General features: G+C 43.2%; 1 protein-coding gene across 4 annotated transcripts in view; it reads left to right on the top strand.

Moving 5' to 3' along the window:
- The window catches only part of TEAD3 (TEA domain transcription factor 3), a 92338-nt gene that overhangs the window by 56046 nt on the left and 17345 nt on the right, over positions 1-18947 (top strand). For 2 of the 4 annotated variants that reach the window (XM_054980065.1, XM_054980068.1), the window contains 5 exons: positions 1992-2056; positions 10725-10787; positions 10915-10977; positions 14575-14586; positions 15081-15218. In XM_054980065.1, coding sequence (XP_054836040.1) covers positions 1992-2056; positions 10725-10787; positions 10915-10977; positions 14575-14586; positions 15081-15218 — 341 coding nt within the window. The remainder of the gene's footprint in view (positions 1-1991; positions 2057-10724; positions 10788-10914; positions 10978-14574; positions 14587-15080; positions 15219-18947) is intronic. The other 2 variants (XM_054980066.1, XM_054980067.1) reach the window with 2 other exon arrangements.

The following is an 18947-nucleotide window of genomic DNA, read 5'->3' as shown; positions in this document are numbered from 1 at the left end:
ATGTTTATGTGTGTTTTAAATCTTGTTTTAGTATTTTGTTCTCTGTCTTGGGGAAACCCTACGTTGGGTGGAAAGGCAGCTTTAAATGTTTTAAATAAATATTTGGACACACAGAGTTGTGACACCTTTGCCCTTGCAAGAGATATGATTATTTCAGTATGTAATGATTTAGAAATTTAGATTTCTGATCTAGAAATTGTCCTTTGAAATCACTATATGGCTGAAAGGCTAAGCTGAGTACTACCAGTCAGAATGGCAACAGAATTGCTGGGCTGAGGAGCCCAAAAGGGGGGGGGGGAAGTACTAATCTCTGGATATAGACTTGAGTGACTCAATTTGAGTCCCTCTGCTTTCCAGTGAATCTTTTTTATTCTAAAATTCATGTGCGAACAGAATGAGAAATTCAAGAAACTAGGCATGATTCTTGAAGCTTTCACTCCAAATCTTTTCCTCACTTTATGTGGGGAGAGGTTAAATTCCAGATATTGAAATGAATATTTTTTTATTTGACTTTACATTCTATAGTGACAGTGACAGATCCTCACAAATTCAGAGAGCTGCTGCTTGGCCTTTCAGGCTAAGAAGTATCTGCTCACTTAGCTTTGAAGAGACTAATTCTTGAGAACTTAATGAAGCTGTGCTGATATCCACCCCCACTATGGAAGAAGCAGTTTCTCTGAGCCCTGTCCCTGTCAGGAACAACACGTGTCAAGAGACATGCTGTGAGTTTGACTGAAGGTCCAGCTGTTTGTTTTTTTAAGGGAGGGCATTGTTAACACCAATATATAGCATCACCCTTCTCTGTCCCTCTCACGTGGTGTTGTTTGACCCTTTTGAGCACCTGGCCTTGCCTGTTGAAAAGTGGAGGCGGGTGGGAGGGGAATGGGTGAGTAGTCTTCATTTACAGAGAGAGGCCTGTTCTCAAAGTGTTCATCTAATGCCTGCCTTGAAAAGAATACAGGGCAGTGGGCATTGCCAGAACAACCACAGTTTCTTGAGGTTTCTATTTAAAAAAAAGACATATGAAGCTTACTGCAAGGGCATTTCAGCCAGTTTCAGCCACCACCACCATCTGGTCCATTAAAATAAATCTGGCATGCTTCCCCACTCCATTCTCCCCCCCCCACACACACACACTATGTTCAGAGGGGAGGGATGAGGGGAAAAGAAAGCTCCCAGCTGCTCTGACGTTTGAATTTAGATTGGCCACAGCTGGCCTGTAAAATGTGGAGCAAAAGCTCTTCTGCTTCAAATTAGGATGAGGAGGATGGGAAGTGCTTTTTAAAAGGCCAGTGCCACTTAAAATATTCCATAGGGAGTATGTTCTGACTGTCATAAAACTGAACCCCAGACTCCGTGCCTTTATCCAGTAGTTCTTTGATCCCTTGATGTTGCAAAACCTTTCTGGAATCACATGAAGGAAGGCCATGGAGGGTGTCTTAGGTGTTCTGGGTCAAAGCATTAAGGACTCACCTGTGCTGAGAGTGTGGAGTGCAGTGGAATTGGGCAAGAAGCATTCCAGGTTCCCAGCAGTCTTCAGCAATGGCGTCTTAGTCTTTGACCTCTCCCAAGACAGTGGGAGGAAATCCTGTAAGTGACATAATGGGAGCGGTGGCTTTCCTCCTAGGTTTCTGGGTGTCCCAGGTTTGTGTCTTGCTTTGAGTGTACAGTGTACATCTTTCAGTTTCAGCCATCCCTGTGGAGGGTAGTAGGTGTCTTGTTCACTATATAAACAACCAAGGCCTTAGGTTCAGATTTTTCTGACTGCCCTATATGTTTTGACAACTGTTGTAGTAGTGCCACCTTCTGGTAAAATGTCATTGACTCAGGAATGTTGCTCTCTGGGTTTTGTTTTCTAGACTGAGCCTGCAGGGGGAGGTTGATAGATGTAGTGGGGGCGGGGGGGTCAGTCTTAGGCTTCCATACACTAGAGAGTTTAAAGAAGGACTCAGAGGCTTTCATTTTTCTTCTATTTATTTTCTTTGCTTTAGGTCGCAATGAATTAATAGCACGGTACATCAAGTTAAGGACGGGGAAAACACGGACAAGAAAACAGGTAATGATGTACTTTTTTAAATGAGTGTAGTATCAAGAAGGAGACCATTTAAGGCCCCATTGAAATAAATACGCACACTTGCATATTCCATTGTCATAATTTGGTTTATTCTTGCATTGAATGATGGACACCTCGGCTAGCAACTAACGTGAACGAGACCTGTAACTCTCTCTACTCCTTTCTAGTTCCTAGTCTGCTGTCAGATGCTCACGTCAACACCCTTTGCCAATTGTTCTTCCAGCCATGGTTAATAGTTGCCTGCCTCACTTAAATGTTATGAGAGTCAGCATCTGCCTGATTAATGCTTTGCATCCTTGATTGGAAGCTGCTATAGAAAGGATGCCATGTTGACAACTGTGCTTTTTGTAAGCACTGAACACATGCCTCTGAAATTCTCTTCCACAATTAGTTTGAACTGGAAGAGTCCTAAGCTTTGGATTGTTTTCCCAGAGCAAATGAGTTTTGTTTTCCAAACTACCCATATTCTTCCCTAGAATCCCCAGGAGAGCTAGCAGCAGTGTTATGTAGCACTCGGAGTCCTCTTTAGTCTAGTGGAGGAATCTGAAACAGAAGTATGTATGCGACATAATAGGGTTTGCCACACCGCAGTGGAATTGCTAGGTGGCCAAAGTGAACAGGAATGGGATTGGAGTGAATACTTCTCAAAAAGGAAGTGGTCAATGGCCACTAAGGCAAACTATTCTCAACCAGTTGCCGTTTCCAGCTCTGCTTTCAGCTGCAGAAGTTGATCAGATCCTTAGAGGCTGAAGGGTAGTGTCTGCTTTTGTCTCTCCACACACTCCTACCAAGTCTTCTTCATCACACTTTTGCTGTCTTGGAACTAATTTTATGCATGTTATACATGGGCTTCCTCCTGGTTAGCTAGGATGGATTTTTTGTGTGTAATAAATGCTGAATCTGAGCAACTTCACCCGTACTTACTCAATGAACCTTGTAGGGTGCACTCCAAAAAAACAGAGGGAACCTTGAAATTGGTTTGTACAACACTGTTAACAGCAAGGCTGTTAATGATAGGACATCCTGGAGGTCATTAATTCACAGGTTGCCATAAGTCAGAAGCAACTATAAGGCATGTAACATGCACGCACAGACACCGAGATTTTGGTAGCAAAAGCAACCAAGTTTTAATTCCTGCTAGCAGGGGAGATAAATGTAATATCCAACAGCTGCATAGGTCCATTGGATCAAATTCATATGTGCAAATAATTTATTTTAAAGGCTGTTTGTGATAAAAGTTGTGAGACAATGGAAAGGAAGAGGTCTGATGTGAGACTTCAGTTTTAATTATTTTGTGTGAGAGAACATCATGGAGATGATGCAGATTGCACTTCATCTTTGTTTGATCTTCTTAGATGGGAGGTCATTGCTGGATCTTAACATCTCTTTGTTGTTCTTTAAGCATTGGGGTCTCCCCTCCCCCCATTTCTTATTCAGTGTCTTTGTGCACAATTGAAAATGCAGGAAACAGAATTGGGGGGCGGTGTTACTGCACGCATCCAGTGCTTTTACTCTGCCCTGCAGACTAACAGGGGTCAGTTGGCAGGGATGGCATATGTGGGTTGTGGGATTAGGATCCAGTGGATGAGCACATCTAAGAGCTGAAACAATCCTCATACAGGCAGGCCTTTTGATAGCAATGGGGTGTGTTTCTCTTGTCATTGAGAGCAGGAATAATCTGGCTATCTGTAAACATTTTCTTGGAATCCAAGGAAAATCTGACAAGAAGTCAGACAAAACACCTAATCTAGAACAGATGCAGCCAGGTCCGGCTGTATTTTAAGTTTGTACATTTTGTATCCTGTGATGGGTTGAGTAGTTGTAATCATAGGAACATCTGAAATGCTGGCAAAGCAGTTGTCCCAGCAGCCAAGGGCATGGGAAGAGATTTCTTACTTCTGTCCCTGTTCTTCCTCTTTGCTGCTCCTTGCCTCCACCACCATGCACTAGAAACTCAGGATGTTCAGGTTTTAGAGATGGGCAACTGGAGAATCCTTTGTGAAATCTATGATTGAAAATCAGGATGTGTAGAGAAACTGTCTTAAAGCAATTTGCAAAAATTATATCTGCTCTCTTGAATCCTGAATTATTGTCTTCCCAACACAATGAAACTGTAAGCATCAAGCCCATATCTGTGCTGGTTTCTCTAGGTACTACTATGATGGCTGAAAGTGATCTTAGGGACCCTTTGCATGAGGGAAATTTACCCATACATACTGTTCTTCTGTACACCCAAGCCCAGCTAGATTTGGTGGGTGCCCTTGTGACATTCTGAAGTCTGTATACAGAAGGAATGCTTTGACAATCCACACATTCTGTAAAGGTTTTTAATAATGTCAGAGTTCATACTCTGTCATACCAAAGTCCTAAATATTTTTAATGTAATTGTAACTTTTGATAGATGTTGGGAGACTTTATGAAAAAGGGAAGACTTCGCTTTTCCTTTGCTGCTTGTTGGCTTCTTACACGTCACCTAAAAAACTAATAATTGGAGAGATGTTTTAGTATAGTACTATGTTCATAGAATGTAGAAGGAATGGCTTGGAGTAAATGACCTGCCTATACATTGGGAAGTACCAGTTTCCATCTCTGACACAAATCAATAGGATCCTTGGTGATCTTTTCCTCAGCGTTCTTAAAATAGTCAAAAAGCTACTTGTAACATAAGCAAACTTCTGATTATAATTTAATAGTGGAGATCTATGCTTTGTGATTTCTCTAGAGAGTTCTTCTGGAGGCATGCCTGCACCAAATATAACTTGGGTTTCTATCCAAAACATTTACCTCTTCTCAGAACTTTAGTTGCAGGCTAACTGACAATTCCTGGTTTAAAGACGTAGCCTCGGACAAACAAGAGGGCTGTCACATAGAGATGGTGACTAGAGGTGGCTATATCCCTTTCTCCAGATTTCTGGTTGCTTAAATTACTGAGAAATTGGAGGACATTGCACACCTGTGTGCCTAAAATTAGACTATTTAACTTTTGGTAACTTTCGTGGCAGAAGTAAACTTCTGAAATGCTGATGGCAGTTATAACTGCCCTCTTTTCTCCCCTTCGAAGGTGATTCCACTGAAAAGTATTTCAAATCCCCGGGTAGCAACACCAGTGTTTGTTATTGTGGCTTCTGTGAAGTCCCACATGGGAACTGCACATGCGTAGACCTGAAGCTGACATTCCAAAATCTAGAGGTGTAAAACACGTACCCGTTCTTTTCATGCACCCCCCCCCCACCACCACCACCTAGTGTGCCTGTAAAAGGGCAGGCAAGTGGCTCCCTCCCTCAGTTCTTCTGCCACTGCTTTTCTCCTCTCCTTGGAGCCATGACATGTCTATGTGAACTGCTGCCTTTGCTTCCATGGTGCTGAAGGCACTCTTTAAGAAGTGCTCCTGCTGCTGGACAAAGATGGCCCAATCCAACGGCCATGATGACTGCTTGATGTGTTTGGGCGAGGCACACAACGCCATGAGGTGCATCATTTGCAAGCAATTCACGCTGAGAGCATGCCATGAAAGAGTGTCACAGCTTAAGGCTGCATTATGGGAATTGGCTCTTAAAGGTTCCACTTCATTGGGCCCAGCAGTCACCAAGGAACTAGCGTACCCTGAACACACCTCCTCTGTTTCACCGACAGACCTAGTGCCTGAGTCTGATTCCAAAGATGCTTCTATTCCAATAGCATCCTTAGTTCCACCAAGGAGCCCATCAGAGCCGCCAGCAAAGAAAGCAAAAACGAAGACTAAACATTCTGAAAAGTCTCATCTGCCTTCTATAGGCCCAGCCCTCAGGAAGAAAACATCTTCCTCCTCCTCAGCTCTGGCTCTGGCTCCCCCTTTGGATCCGCCTGTTTATTTGTTTGTCATTTGTAGTCTTAAACTCGAGACAGATTACATAGAGTGAGATTAGCACAATCAATATCAAGGGCATTTCAATAAACAATGCCATAGGATAAATAAATGCAAGTTTACAAGGACAGTTCTGGGATGTTGGTTGGCATTGCTGCCATCACTGTCTGGAGATGAGATCCCTGAGCTTGTTGGGACATTGACGGCCATTTCCCGTCTGTCTCTGGTTCCTGTGTCAGGTGTTCAAAGGGAGTTGATGGTACTGGCTAGTGCAGACAATCACTTGGAACTGTCACATTCTCACAGGCACCACTGAGGTTCCAATACTTGCCATATGCCGCACCTTATCATTATTACTATGCATAAAGGTGCTAAGGATCCCTGTTTATGTACCCTCATCATAATTATTATTAACATGAGAAAGAGCCTTATATGCTGCCCTGCTCAAAACCAAGACACAAAGCAAAGTCTACATTGGTTCCATCTGCAGCTTCTGAAACTGTTGCCATCCATGACCCACTCTTGGAACCATCTGGTCAGCCTGATGATGACTCCGACATTGGTTCCAGTATTGCTTTAGAATCATTGCCGCCTGACATTCTCGCTGAGGAATCTGCTTATTCTCAGAGTGAAGACCTGCAAATGTATATTGAACAGATGGTGAAAATGACATGGTCACTGTAGATTGAGGTCACCTGTTCATCATTGGATCTGGTGCTCAGAGTGCTACATTCCAAAGATGTGGGTCCAGTGGCATTTCCCATCATGCAGGACATGCTTAATATGACCAAAAATGTTTGGGCTAGGCCAGCTTCGATGCCAGCTACTTCAAAAAAGTTTGATAACATGTACAAAACCAGACAAGATGGGTTGGGTTTCTTTTCACTCACCCTTCTGCCAACTCCCAATCATTGCAGGGTAAAGACCTTCCAAAAAAAACCCCATAACAGCAAAGGCCATTCTGCACCCCTCAATAAGGAGCATAGAAAACTCAATAACCTAGGTTGCAAGGTATATGCCTCCTCTGTACTGGCTTTCTGTACAGGCAACTATGAAGCCGTTCTGGCTTGATACCAACTTTTCCTTTTGGAAAAGATAGGCCCTTACACGGAGCTTATCCCAGAGGAGAAGAGAAAACTGGCTAGGATCTTACATGGGGAATCAATAAAGCTTGCCAAACAGGAAATAAACACAGCCAGACACATTGCTGATTGTACATCCAGAGCCATTGCCTCTGCTGTAGTGATCACACAGAATGCATACTCAGGACCAAAGCTCTTGCCCTTCACCATAAGATAAGAACAGAGGACTTAATGTTTGAAGGCTCTGATCTCCACCACCCCCAACTGAACTGATGAGTCACTAAAAACATTAAATATGACAGAGTGACTGCTAGGTCACTAGGAATAACTCCTCTCTATCCCAGTCTCCTTAGGGATAGAATTCCTCCTCATCTCTATTCTACAACAGATATCCTAGATACAGTTCCCAAAAACCTCATCTCTCTAGGGGTTCTCAACCTCCTCTACCATCTGCTTCACAATCTCACAGAAGGTATTTTAGAGGCAGATCTAAGGATGGCTCTTGCTCTCACTGAAATCAGTCTGGGAATGCCAAACTGACCTTTTGACAGTTTGCCTTGCCTCCTTCCCCTATGGCACTGTGTCACAGGCCTGGGGTCTGATCATACAAGAACCATGGGTTCTATCCACTATCAGTCAAGCATACTGCCTGGAATTCAAAATATCTCCTCCAAATTTACCATCTCTGCCCTATGAGCCATATCTCCACTCTCCCAGATAGCAGAATGAGAGACCCTAGCACAAATTAGAGCCATAGAAGGGATGCCATTTACTTACTCAGATAATCTCTTTCCTTTTATTTTCTAATAGACGAAAAGTCAGGCGGTTCTCGTCCTATTCTAGACCTTGGTTTTCTCAACCAGTTTATTGTTGCAAAAGAATTCCACGTAATCTCTGAAAGATGTCCTACCGCTGTTAAAAGTTCAGGTTGGGTTATCGGGACTTTTCACCCACAACTTCATAACCTGTACAAGAGGTTATCTGTCTCCAGGTCCATCTTCAACTTGTTCATGTAGCAGACCAACACAGAGAATTTCATAGGTGGGCATCCCATTCAGTTCTACCACCATACACATTTCCATCAATATAATTGTTTCTCTAACAGGTTGGGCAGCTTGTTGTGGAACAACACAGTTGAAGGGAATTTGGTCTCCCCAAGAACCCTTCCTCAAACTCAGGGCCATCAGACATGTGCTAAAGGCCTGCTTTCCCCTTGTCCAGGGCAAGAACATTCAAATTTGCACAGACAATACAACAGCTGTGCATTATTTGACCATCTCCCTAACCATGTGCCAAGAAGCATCCATCTTATGGGGGTGGGTGATTCTCCATCAAGTGCAATTACATTCCATCCACACAGCAGGAAGGGAAAATGTCTTAGTGAATGTTCTGAGCTGCATCCTTCAACATAACTACAAATGGTTCATACAAATGAAATTCCTATGCCCCATATTTCCCACCAGGGTACCCTGTCTATAGATCTTTTCACCATCCAGTCCAACAAGAAATGTCCTCTTTTCTGCACAAGAGCAAGGAAAGGAAAATCCTCCTTAGGGGATGCTTTGCAGATCCCTTGGAAAGATTGTCTTTTGTAAATGTTTTCTCCCCTACCTCTCTTCATCTTCACGCTCAGCAAAATGATGAGGAATCAGGCTTCGGCAATAATAATAGCACCTAACTGGCCAATACTCTCCCAGGTGGCTCAAGGCAGGACACACCTTACCTCCCGTTCTAGACCTGTTCCATCTAGGAACTGTTGCAGCATGACATCACTTTTCTCAGGCTCACAGCTGGGCACATATCTCCTCCCAACTGACCTTTCCCTCTCCCAGCCAAAAGATTCTTGTAGAGGCAAGGAAAACTTCCACAAGAAAATCGTACCTTTCACAGTGGACCAGGTTTTCAATTTGGGCTCAAAACTCCAAAGTTGACCCTTATACATGCTCTCTACCTTTGATCCTTTTAAAATTTGGTATGACTTAAGGATGAGAACCTAGCTAACTCCTCCATCAAGGTCCATTTGGTGGCCATCTCCACCTATCATGACTCCATGGAAAGAAAATCTCTCTTTGCCCAACCAAAGTGTAAAGCATTCCTTAAAGGGTTGGCCAATCTGTAATCCCCTGCCTCTTCTCTCACTCCCCAGTGGAGCCTCTCCTAAGTTCTTTCAGCTGTTGTGTACAAGCTATTAAAACCCCTAGACATGAGTCCTCCATTTTCTGCTGGCCAAAGTGGCTTTTTAGTGTCCATCACATCTGCCAGAAGGGTGAGTGAACTGCAGTCATCTTTTGATTCAGCTTGCCCTTTCTCTCCCAGGTGTTTTCTGCTTTCCACCTTAACCAGGACATGCTGCTGCTAGTGTTTTTCCTGTCTCTACAAGACTACATACACTGGACGACAAGTGTGCTGTGCATTTTTATTTGGATAGAACAGCCTCTTTCCACAAAGATCCCAATCTGTTTTTAGCAGGGCCCCTCAAAAAGGAAACAGACTCTCTCCTCAAACCATTGCAGAGTGGCTCATCTAAACCTACTATGCCCAATCCAACCAGCCTTGCCTGCTGCAACTCCAGGAGCACTCCACACAAGCCCAGTCTGCATCTTCAGCTTTCCAGCAAAGTGTTCCACTAGTTGACATCTGTAAAGCAGTCACCTGGTCATGACTTTCCACATTCATCAAACATTATGCCATCAATGTAGACTGCAGACGAGATGCAGCAGTAGGTAGAGCTGTCCAAGGGTCACACCCTCCTGCAGAGTAAGTCTGCTCATTATTCTCCCATAAGGGATTATATGGAAGCCATGACAACAAAAGCACTTACCTGTCACTGTTGTTCATCAAATGGTCTTCTGAGCAGGCACACATCCCTCCCTCCGACCCTACTATGAGTTCTTCATTCTTCTCCAGCAGCAGTCATTAGAACTGAGGGAGAGAGCCACTTACCCACCCTTCTATAGGTGTGCTGAGGGGGAGCATGTAAAGAGGATAGGTGAGCATGTCATGCCTCTAGGAGCTTTTGGAACATCCACAGCAGGCCTGCAGATGTGCAGTTCCCATGTGTGCCTTCACAGAAGACCACTCAACAAACAATAGTTACACGTAAGTGCAAATTTGTTTTTTAAGAACTTCTGGTGGGGAGCACTGTGATGTTTCAGATCCTGAATAGAAACATTTTTCAACATCCTGGGTTGATGGAAGGGATAAATTCCGTCACTAGATTAGGCAAATGAAAGTAGTGCATCTGACTTTACATAGCTGAGGATAGCAGAGTTGTGGTATAGGTCTGGAGTAGCACAAATGTTATACTGAAAGTAGTCCAGAATCTGAAAGTTGGATACTTCCTGAGGCCATATGTAGTAGTGTACAGAAGTCGCCAAGAAAAAGAGTAACAATGAAGTTGACAGTGCTTGCTGTTAGAGAGCAAAGCGTGTTCCAAGATGCTGTTTCTTGAACATTACATACCCAAGTGTTCTAGTTTAAATCATTTACGTTCAGTGGTGTTGTACCCAGTTCCTCCAGCTCAGGGCTTAGCTATATTCTTATGATCAGTATTGACTGCCATTCGTTCTGATATGCTGAAACCTCTCCTCTGGAACCTCAGCTGGCTTTACGAAGCCTGTGTGTGTCGCCTGGTGCTTGAAGCACTGTTGTCACGCAGAGCAATGTGGGATCATGTGTTCATTCTGTTTGTGTTTTCCTTTTTGAATGGCTTGGCGGGACTTAGGTGTCCAGCCATATACAGGTTCTAGCTCGGAAGAAGGTGCGAGAGTACCAGGTTGGCATTAAGGTACGTTAGAGATCCTGCCCATGCATCCATGGTGTGTGAGCATGGGCAGCCCCCTCTCCTTCCTCTCCTTTCCTCTGGTTGACGGCTCTGCTGTTTTTCCCCTCTCCTTCTGCTTTTCTCTCTGCAGGTCTCTAGCCACTTGCAGGTTCTAGCCAGACGGAAATCTCGTGAGATTCAGTCCAAACTGAAGGTACGCGCTTCCCCAGCTGTCCCCCTTTTGAGCCATGGCCATGCCGGCAGCTAACACGCTTTGCCCTGTGGTTGCCACTCTTTTCCTTTTTATGTCTTTGCCCCCCTTCCTTTGTTCCTGGGACCAGAAATTTTCAATATCCCCCCGAGGGAAGAGTGAGCTAGAAGGAGAGTGAGAGTTTTTAAATTATTATTTTTTAAAACATTACATACTTTTCAAAAAGAAGATTTAAATGCAGTGTGCAACAAATACAATGGATGTGTTAAATCCAGCAGTTGACTCAAATACAGTAAAAGCTAATAAACATTAAAAAGATCAGACTTGACATTCAAAAGCTTTTTGAAACCAGATTTGTAATGAGTCTAAAAAATGACAGAGAAGGGGGATCTGAATGAATCTGTCATATTCATTCCCCCCATATGCCAGTTTTAGTTACTTCTTTTATACCCTGCCTTTCTTCCTGATGGGGACATAGAACAGCTTGTATCATTCTCTTTCCCTCCATTTTACCCTCACAACAACCCTGTGAGATGGGTATTTCCAAGAGGCAAGTGTTTCACTGTAATCACAGAAACTGGAACCTTGTATAAGTAAAGGTAGCCATATCAGATCAGCGATAGACAGTGAGAAGGCATGGTAGTAGTAACCTGTAACCTTTGCTACTGGTGGAGGAGATGAGCCTACCATTAAGGATGTGATCCCCCTTTCTTCACTTAACTAATCAGTAGTGGCAGTCCACTAACTACACTGTACAATCAAGATTTTCTTTGTAGTTTGATTGGTCAGTAGGGCAGAACTGTCCCTTAAACCAGGGTTGACCTAGAATGGCCACTGAAGCAACAGACCAAAACATCAGCAAAGATACAAGTATCTGCCTAGGAACACTTTTGTCAAGTATTTTATACAGAATTTTTTAAATCTATCTTGGATAGATAGATGGATATCAAAATTATGACCAGAATGTTTTTTCAATAAGCACGAGTTTATTATAGTGACTGTTGACGTGCAGTTGTGGCCCACATGATTTAACTTTAGGTTATAACTGTAGGAAGGAGTGAGATTGAAGGGTTCCCCCCCACCCCCGCCACGTGGATGGAAATACAGCAGAGGGATATTTGGGTGCCTATGTAATGTGATGGCCCAGTTAGGATGGAGGAGCATGCATCTGTAGATCTATGTATCATCCCCTGTGGCCTTACTGTTGTTGCTGATTCAGGATGCTTGGAGCAAGACTGGTGGACCAGGAGCTAAGGAAGTTGAGCAGAGATAAAACTGGAGAGCTTTTCTTCTGTGGTTGGCTTTCCTTTCCTCCTTTCTTCTTTAACTGGATATTGGCTAACCTTTCCTTATAACCCTTTCCTCTGTGTGTTGTCGATTTTTGTGATTTGCAGGATAAGTGCCTATACAAGGCACATGTGGGCAGAGGGTATATTAAGGGCAATGTTGGTCTGAGGGTGAGGGGTATTTTGAAATGTTACTGGGTTGGTTTCCTGCCCATTGGTGTGGGGTTTTTCCCCTGTATGCATTGGAAAGTACCTAGAGATTCCAACCTCTATGAGCTCAGCAAACTATTTCATCCGATCTGCATAAGTTCCCCTGTCTAGAATCCACAAGGCAGCGACAATGGTAAATAAGTTGGAGATACTCAGTATGGACAGCGTATACTTTCTCCCTGAGAATAAAGAAAATCTTGACTGGTCCATAAGTAGACTGAGTTTCTGCATATTAATTCCCCCAAACCCACTGCTTAGTACATATTTAATTTTAATGTGTCTCACTAATCTAGAGCACTGTAAGATGGTGGCAAATGCCTTCTTAAAAGCTAACCTTGTAGCCAGTAGTAAATGTCACATGATTGGATGCAGTGGTAAATCATGTTGGAATTCGTCTGCTTTGTAGCATGTCTTTCAGAGAAGGTAATGGCAGCTCTCCCTCAGAGTTCATATTGAGACTGCTGCTTTATCCTTTAGGGTGCAGGAGGAGTACTAAAGAATGAATACTGGGGGTTCAGTATGTATTTGTCACATCTATTTAATGCAGTTACTTTTGCTAAACATTTTAATTTCATACCTGGGGCTTTGTGCATTCTCATACTGCAATAGTGGCTTTCATAACATCTCCTATGACACCATTGCCCACTTTACTGCCTTTCCTAGAAAATATAATATAATTAGCGGTGTTAACATAAAAACTAAAATTACTCGCAATAGTAATTTTAGTATTTTGCTCTTTGTTTGTTAACGCAAGATCAGGCTTAAGGCTATGGCCAAAAGAGCTGTACCAGGAAAGGAAAGGAACTAAAATTACTAGACACTGTACAAAAATTAAAAATATAGCATGCCCCATCAGCAGAGTTATAATCTAATTAGTCAAGATGCATTTGGGAAGGAAGGTAAAAGAGAAGCAGACTCAACAGAGAAAAGCCCTGTTGAGAAGAGATGTATGTATTTATGTGAATATTCAAGCAACATTCCTTTCATTCTGATCTGTACATTGTTGCTTCTGAAAAAAATCTCAGTTGCAGTGCAGTACACCTGGGAAGCCATTGACACAGTGCTTATCTAGTGTACCAGCCTCCTGGTTTTATAGTTGCATCTGCCCCACAGTTTCACATCATTCAAAGTACACTTTCAGAAGCTAAGAAAATGTTCAGCTCAGCTACACTCCTAGCCGTTAACAAACGGATGCATTGGCTGCACTGTGGCTGCACTGAGTTGTTGCAATCCATATGTGTGCATGTAGTATTCTACAGGATGTCTGAAAAACCAGGGCAGTGGAAAAGAAGTGGGGAAGAACCTAGAAGTGCATATCCTGGACACATAAAACTATGCTTTGTCACCATAAACTTGCTAGAATTAGATTATTTTTTAAAAAAAAATAGATTGGAACTTAATACTATATAGTATTGTCTGCATCATGCTGCACAATCCTTCTTTTCCAGCAAATCTATCCTATACTGCTGAACAAGGGAGGTCAAAAGCAAACTGAATTTTTAGGCCAAAGCTAATATTTACATATCAATTTAGAGCTGCCCAAATTAGCCCCTCCCAAAATACTAGACGATAATTTAACTATCTTGGTATTGCTCACTCTTCTTGTACTTCTATGTCTACTCTTAAGAGCACGCAGTCCAGGCAGTTTGAATTCATTCATCCTATAGCATTTACTCGATGGTTATGTAATATCAGAAGAGAGCACTGACCAGACCTCCTGCATTGTTTTTGCAAGTGTCTGAGCAGTGTGAAAAATCTACACGCAGGCCTGTATCAGTCTTCTAGAGGTGCAGAACAAGAGAGTCCATTGCAGTGTTTTGCTAACTTCCTGCATACTTGAGTTGTTTTGTAAATGTGAAGAAGTTACCTGCTCCTATAAGGACAGATAAGTTAGCTGACCCTGACTGTCCATCCTTCATTTTTTTGCCCAAATGAGCTATCAGCCTTAAATAATCAGATGTACTTTGTTTGCAAAGTGAAACGCAACTGCCTTTGATATACTAAAGTCCAATTATATTGGTAGCTGTTGTAAATAATGCATACCCTAGTGCCCATAGTTCTGTTGGTGATTCTAACTATTTCTATTTCTTTTCCCCTCAAACAGGCTATGAACTTGGTAAGTGCAGTTTGGTTTCTTTTCTTTCCCTTTTAATTTCCCATAGATAGAGTGCCACCCATGGAAGCACTCCAGAAGGTCCAAAATAGAGACTGAAATAGATTGCAGGGCTTTTGTAAGTGCCAGATTAATAGTCAAATTAACACCTTTTGGAGAATTGGACCATTAACTGTGCTAAACACCAGCATTAGATGCATGTTCTCTGCTTCTCTGAACTATATGCCTGCTGTATAATTCTTAATCATGAAAAAGATGGCTCTTTGAAAGTGAATTGTAGTAAAAACAATTGCAGACTTCTGGTATGTGTTCCTGAGAACCTGCTTATATGAATGGTTCTCTAATTGGAAACCAGCAGGCTTAACATGATCAACAAGTATTATGTGCACATTGGCACTCAGTCCCAAATGACTACTACTTTTCTAGACTCAAAAGGTCTGAGTTGCTAACTCTTTCTCCTCCTCTTCTCTCTCTCTCTCTCTCTCTGTTTTTGAAAGGATCAGGTCTCAAAGGACAAGGCTCTGCAGAGTATGGCTTCCATGTCATCTGCGCAGATTGTGTCTGCCAGTGTCCTGCAGAACAAGCTCAGCCCCCCTCCTCCACTCCCTCAGGCTGTCTTCTCTGCTGCTCCCAGGGTAAGGGATACCTTTTGTATGAGGATCACACCTAGAGGGATGACACTGAGAGCACATGTTACCAATATGTCAGCTGCTTTGTTTATGGAATGAGGCTGGCACAAGTAGAGGTGGCACCAAGAGAAGATCTAGCTGTGTATTTGACTCTGCACCTGAATCAGTAGTCTTAACTTGAAGAACATTTTGTTCATCTACTGTCTTCAATGCAGTCCCACATTGGGGGACTGCGCTTGCGCTTAGCTTTTAGGCTACTGAGGGGAGCAGCCCCCCCCCCGACAGCTCCAGAGTGGTTTTTCCCCACCAAAACAGTCACATGGTATAGAGAGGTTGCCTCCTGTTCCCTTAGTTTGTTTCTTGCCACTGCAAAGAACAGACATTGTTTTCTGTTAGTTGCTCTGTTTTGTGCTGGATTGCAATTATAGTTAGCTGTTCATTGATAGTTGTTAGTAGTTAAAGTTGTAGTTTATAGTTCTAGCTCAGGTTAGTGTCTGGAAATTACAGTTAAGTTTTTTTCCTCCCACTGCAGTTTGTCTGATCTATCAATGTGTTGGTGAGTTGTGTTGCTTTTTGTACAGCTTCAACTTTGCCTGATTGATAGTCCTTGTTTGGCATTATGGTGGACAAGTCCTTGTTCAAAAAATGTTAGGAGTATGGGACTAAGATGGCCAAGACTAATGGCCATTCTCTATGCCTTGCATGCTGAGATGAATGCCATGTGGGTGACCAGTGCAAGCATGGCCAAGTGTTTACACCAAAGGCAAGATGAGATCAGGCTTCCTGGTAAAAAGCTATGCTTTAGGAAAAAGCCATGTCTAGCACCAGAAGCCCAGCTGCAAAAAAATCTGCCCTGGCAGAGCGCTCAAATCCATCAATGACTGAACCTCTCTGGAGTCAATGCCAGCTTCGGATCTGATGTCTGCCATAGTAACATTGGGTGCAATGGCTTCTCCTTGGAGTTGACACAAACCATGTTCTTGGTCACAAGAGACCTTGGCTTCGGTGTGGTTGGCTTCCAGTGTGATAGTTCTGGAAGATGCTTCTCCCAGATCTCAGAACAGAAGTTTCAGGTCTCCGGCACCGAGAGTTCCTAGGGAGAGTTTGACTGGCCCTCCACCATGTAAGCCCAAGGACAAGTTGAAGCATGTGGAGAAGCCTCGACATAAGGCTTGCCAACAGGCTGGTCATTCAGATCCAATCCAACCATTGGATCTGATGGTGGAGATTCCACTGCCTCCAGCTGTGAGCAGACGATCACACTCTGCTTCTTCATAATCAGGTGAGAAAGTGCAGGTGGAAGCTGTCTGCCTCTGGGAGTCTCACTCATGCTGTCTGAGGCAGTCACAACAGCTGTGCCATCTGGATCTATGGTATCCGCACCAGCCATCACCAAACTACGCTCACAACTGGGGTGAGTTTTACCTGACTTATCCTTATTCGGCTCCACTCCCAGCTCAATCAGATTCAAAGAAAAAACACTGGTGTCTGGATCCGAGTTGGATCCCTCTTCCTTGTCCTAGTGCTTCAGGACATGGATCCGAGTAGGCATTGGATGTGGAGTTGATAAGTTCCTAATGTAGTCCGAACTTCACTTCTGACCCCGTCACCTGAGGAGGCTGTGGGTGACGCTGAGCATAATTGACCAAATATTGATTATCAACTGTATGCTGGACAAATGCTCTGTATGGCAACGTCTGTGAACATACATGTCTCTGCTTTACAGCAGAAACCAAGGGGCAGTATTCTACAGCATATGTATTTAGATACTCCTAATGCGATTGCCTTCCCTGTGATTGAGAGATTTGTGGGAATTATAGGGAATCTGTGCCAAAAACCTGCATCTATTCCAGCAACCACCAAGAAAGCAGAAGCACTTTACAAAGTGAAGCAAGATCAGTGCCCTTGTTCACTCACCCACCTTCTTCATCACTTATTGGAGAGGAATTGCAGGCCAGACATCAGCAGGGCAGTCTCTCCACTCCTGCAGATAGGGAAGGAAAGAAATTGGACACTGTGGAGAGGAAAATGTATTCCTTTAATATCAAGATGGTGAATGTCTTGGCCATTATGAGTGGGTATCAAATTTTCCTATGGCAAGTCTTCCTATATGGACGCCCTACCTGAGGGCAAGAAGCCTGTAGTCAAGCTGATTCAAAATGAGGCGATAATCCTCTCAAAGCAGCAGATTAGTGCAAGAAGGCATGTCTTGGATGTCTTTGCCAGGGGCCTCAACACCTCTGTGGTCCTACACAGAAGCACATGGCTGCATTCCACTGCCCTCCTGTTGGAGTCTCGAAATAAGATAGAGGACATTCCCTTTGAGGAATCTTCATTGTTCTCAGAGAAGATAGGTAAATATCTTTCTAAAAAGAAGTAGTATTGGTAGACAACCAAATCTTATGACATTCTGCCATAGTCTCTATGTGTCTCGATTTACAGACAACCTGCAGGATGTGATTACCAGCCCAGACAAGACTATAGAGCCTACAGCTACCACCCATATCAACCACAGTATCCACCTTATTAGGCTCCTTATTCTGGCCAGTCCGTGTCAAAGAGAAAGTTGTCAGGACACCTCAAACCAGCCCATCAGTCCTTTAAGGATTCTGCCCAAGGTCAAAAGTGCAAATTCTGACTAGACCTCCATACAGTGACTGCCTCTGCATTGTTTAATGACAGATTGTCACAGTTCGTTCATGCATGGCAAAATATTTATACAGACACTTGGGTTATTTCAATAATTATTAGAGTTTCATACATTGCCTGCTACTGGTTTCCCCTCGCAAGTTCCTAATAATACACTCCTACAGTTGCAGAAAGAAATTCAATCTTTGTTGATTAAAGGGGCTCTCCAAGAAGTTTCAGGGTCTAACAACCCCTTTGGGTTTTTTCTTGCTTCTTCCTGGTAGATAAGAAGGATGGAGGGAAAAGGGCAATTTCAGATTTAAGGGCCCTTAATAACTACCTGAGAATCACGAAATTCAAGGTGATCATGCTCCCTTGAGTTATAAATATGGTTTCCCAGGATGTCTGGTTTGCAGTCCTTGATTCACAGGGCACTTACTTTCATTTTTCTGTACACTGGGACCATCAAAAGTGTCTCCGTTTTATTTTCCATGATGTGGTGTTTCAGTATACTGCCTTATTCTTTGGTTTGGCTACAGCACCATGAGTTTTCACAAAGTGCGTTGCAGTAGTGGTTGCTCACCTTAGACAGTTGGGCTTCTCTGTTTACCCTTATCTTGATGACTGGGTTAATCACTGCTCAGTCCCCCAAAATTTTCAGGGAGCATATCACCCTTATACTGTCCACATATGAAACTCTAGTGTTGGTGATAAATGCAAAGAAATCTAAGTTGACTGCTACCCATACCATACAATTTGTGGGGGCAATCCTAGATTCTAAAGTCAACAAAGCATTCTTGCCCAGTGATAGGATTATCTGACTGGCAACTCTGGTGCAGCACTTCTTAGCAAATAGACTTCAGTCTGTACAATCTATTCAAGTTATGTTAGGTCTCATGGCCTCTATCACAGTGGTAGTTCCCTGTGCTCATCTTAAGATGTGAACTTCGCAGCTTTGGTTTCTTAGACATTTTGACCCTAATTGCCAGTCCCCCCTCAATCCTAAAGCAGGTGTTGTGTTTCTTGACATGATGTTTAGAACCAAGTAATCTGACAAGAGGAGTTGCTTTTGGTATACCGTGTCATGATGTGACCCTAACTATGGAC

This window comes from Eublepharis macularius, chromosome 5, assembly GCF_028583425.1.
Source record: "Eublepharis macularius isolate TG4126 chromosome 5, MPM_Emac_v1.0, whole genome shotgun sequence".
Classification (NCBI taxonomy): domain Eukaryota; kingdom Metazoa; phylum Chordata; class Lepidosauria; order Squamata; family Eublepharidae; genus Eublepharis; species Eublepharis macularius.
This window is presented reverse-complemented; position numbering and strand designations above follow the sequence as displayed.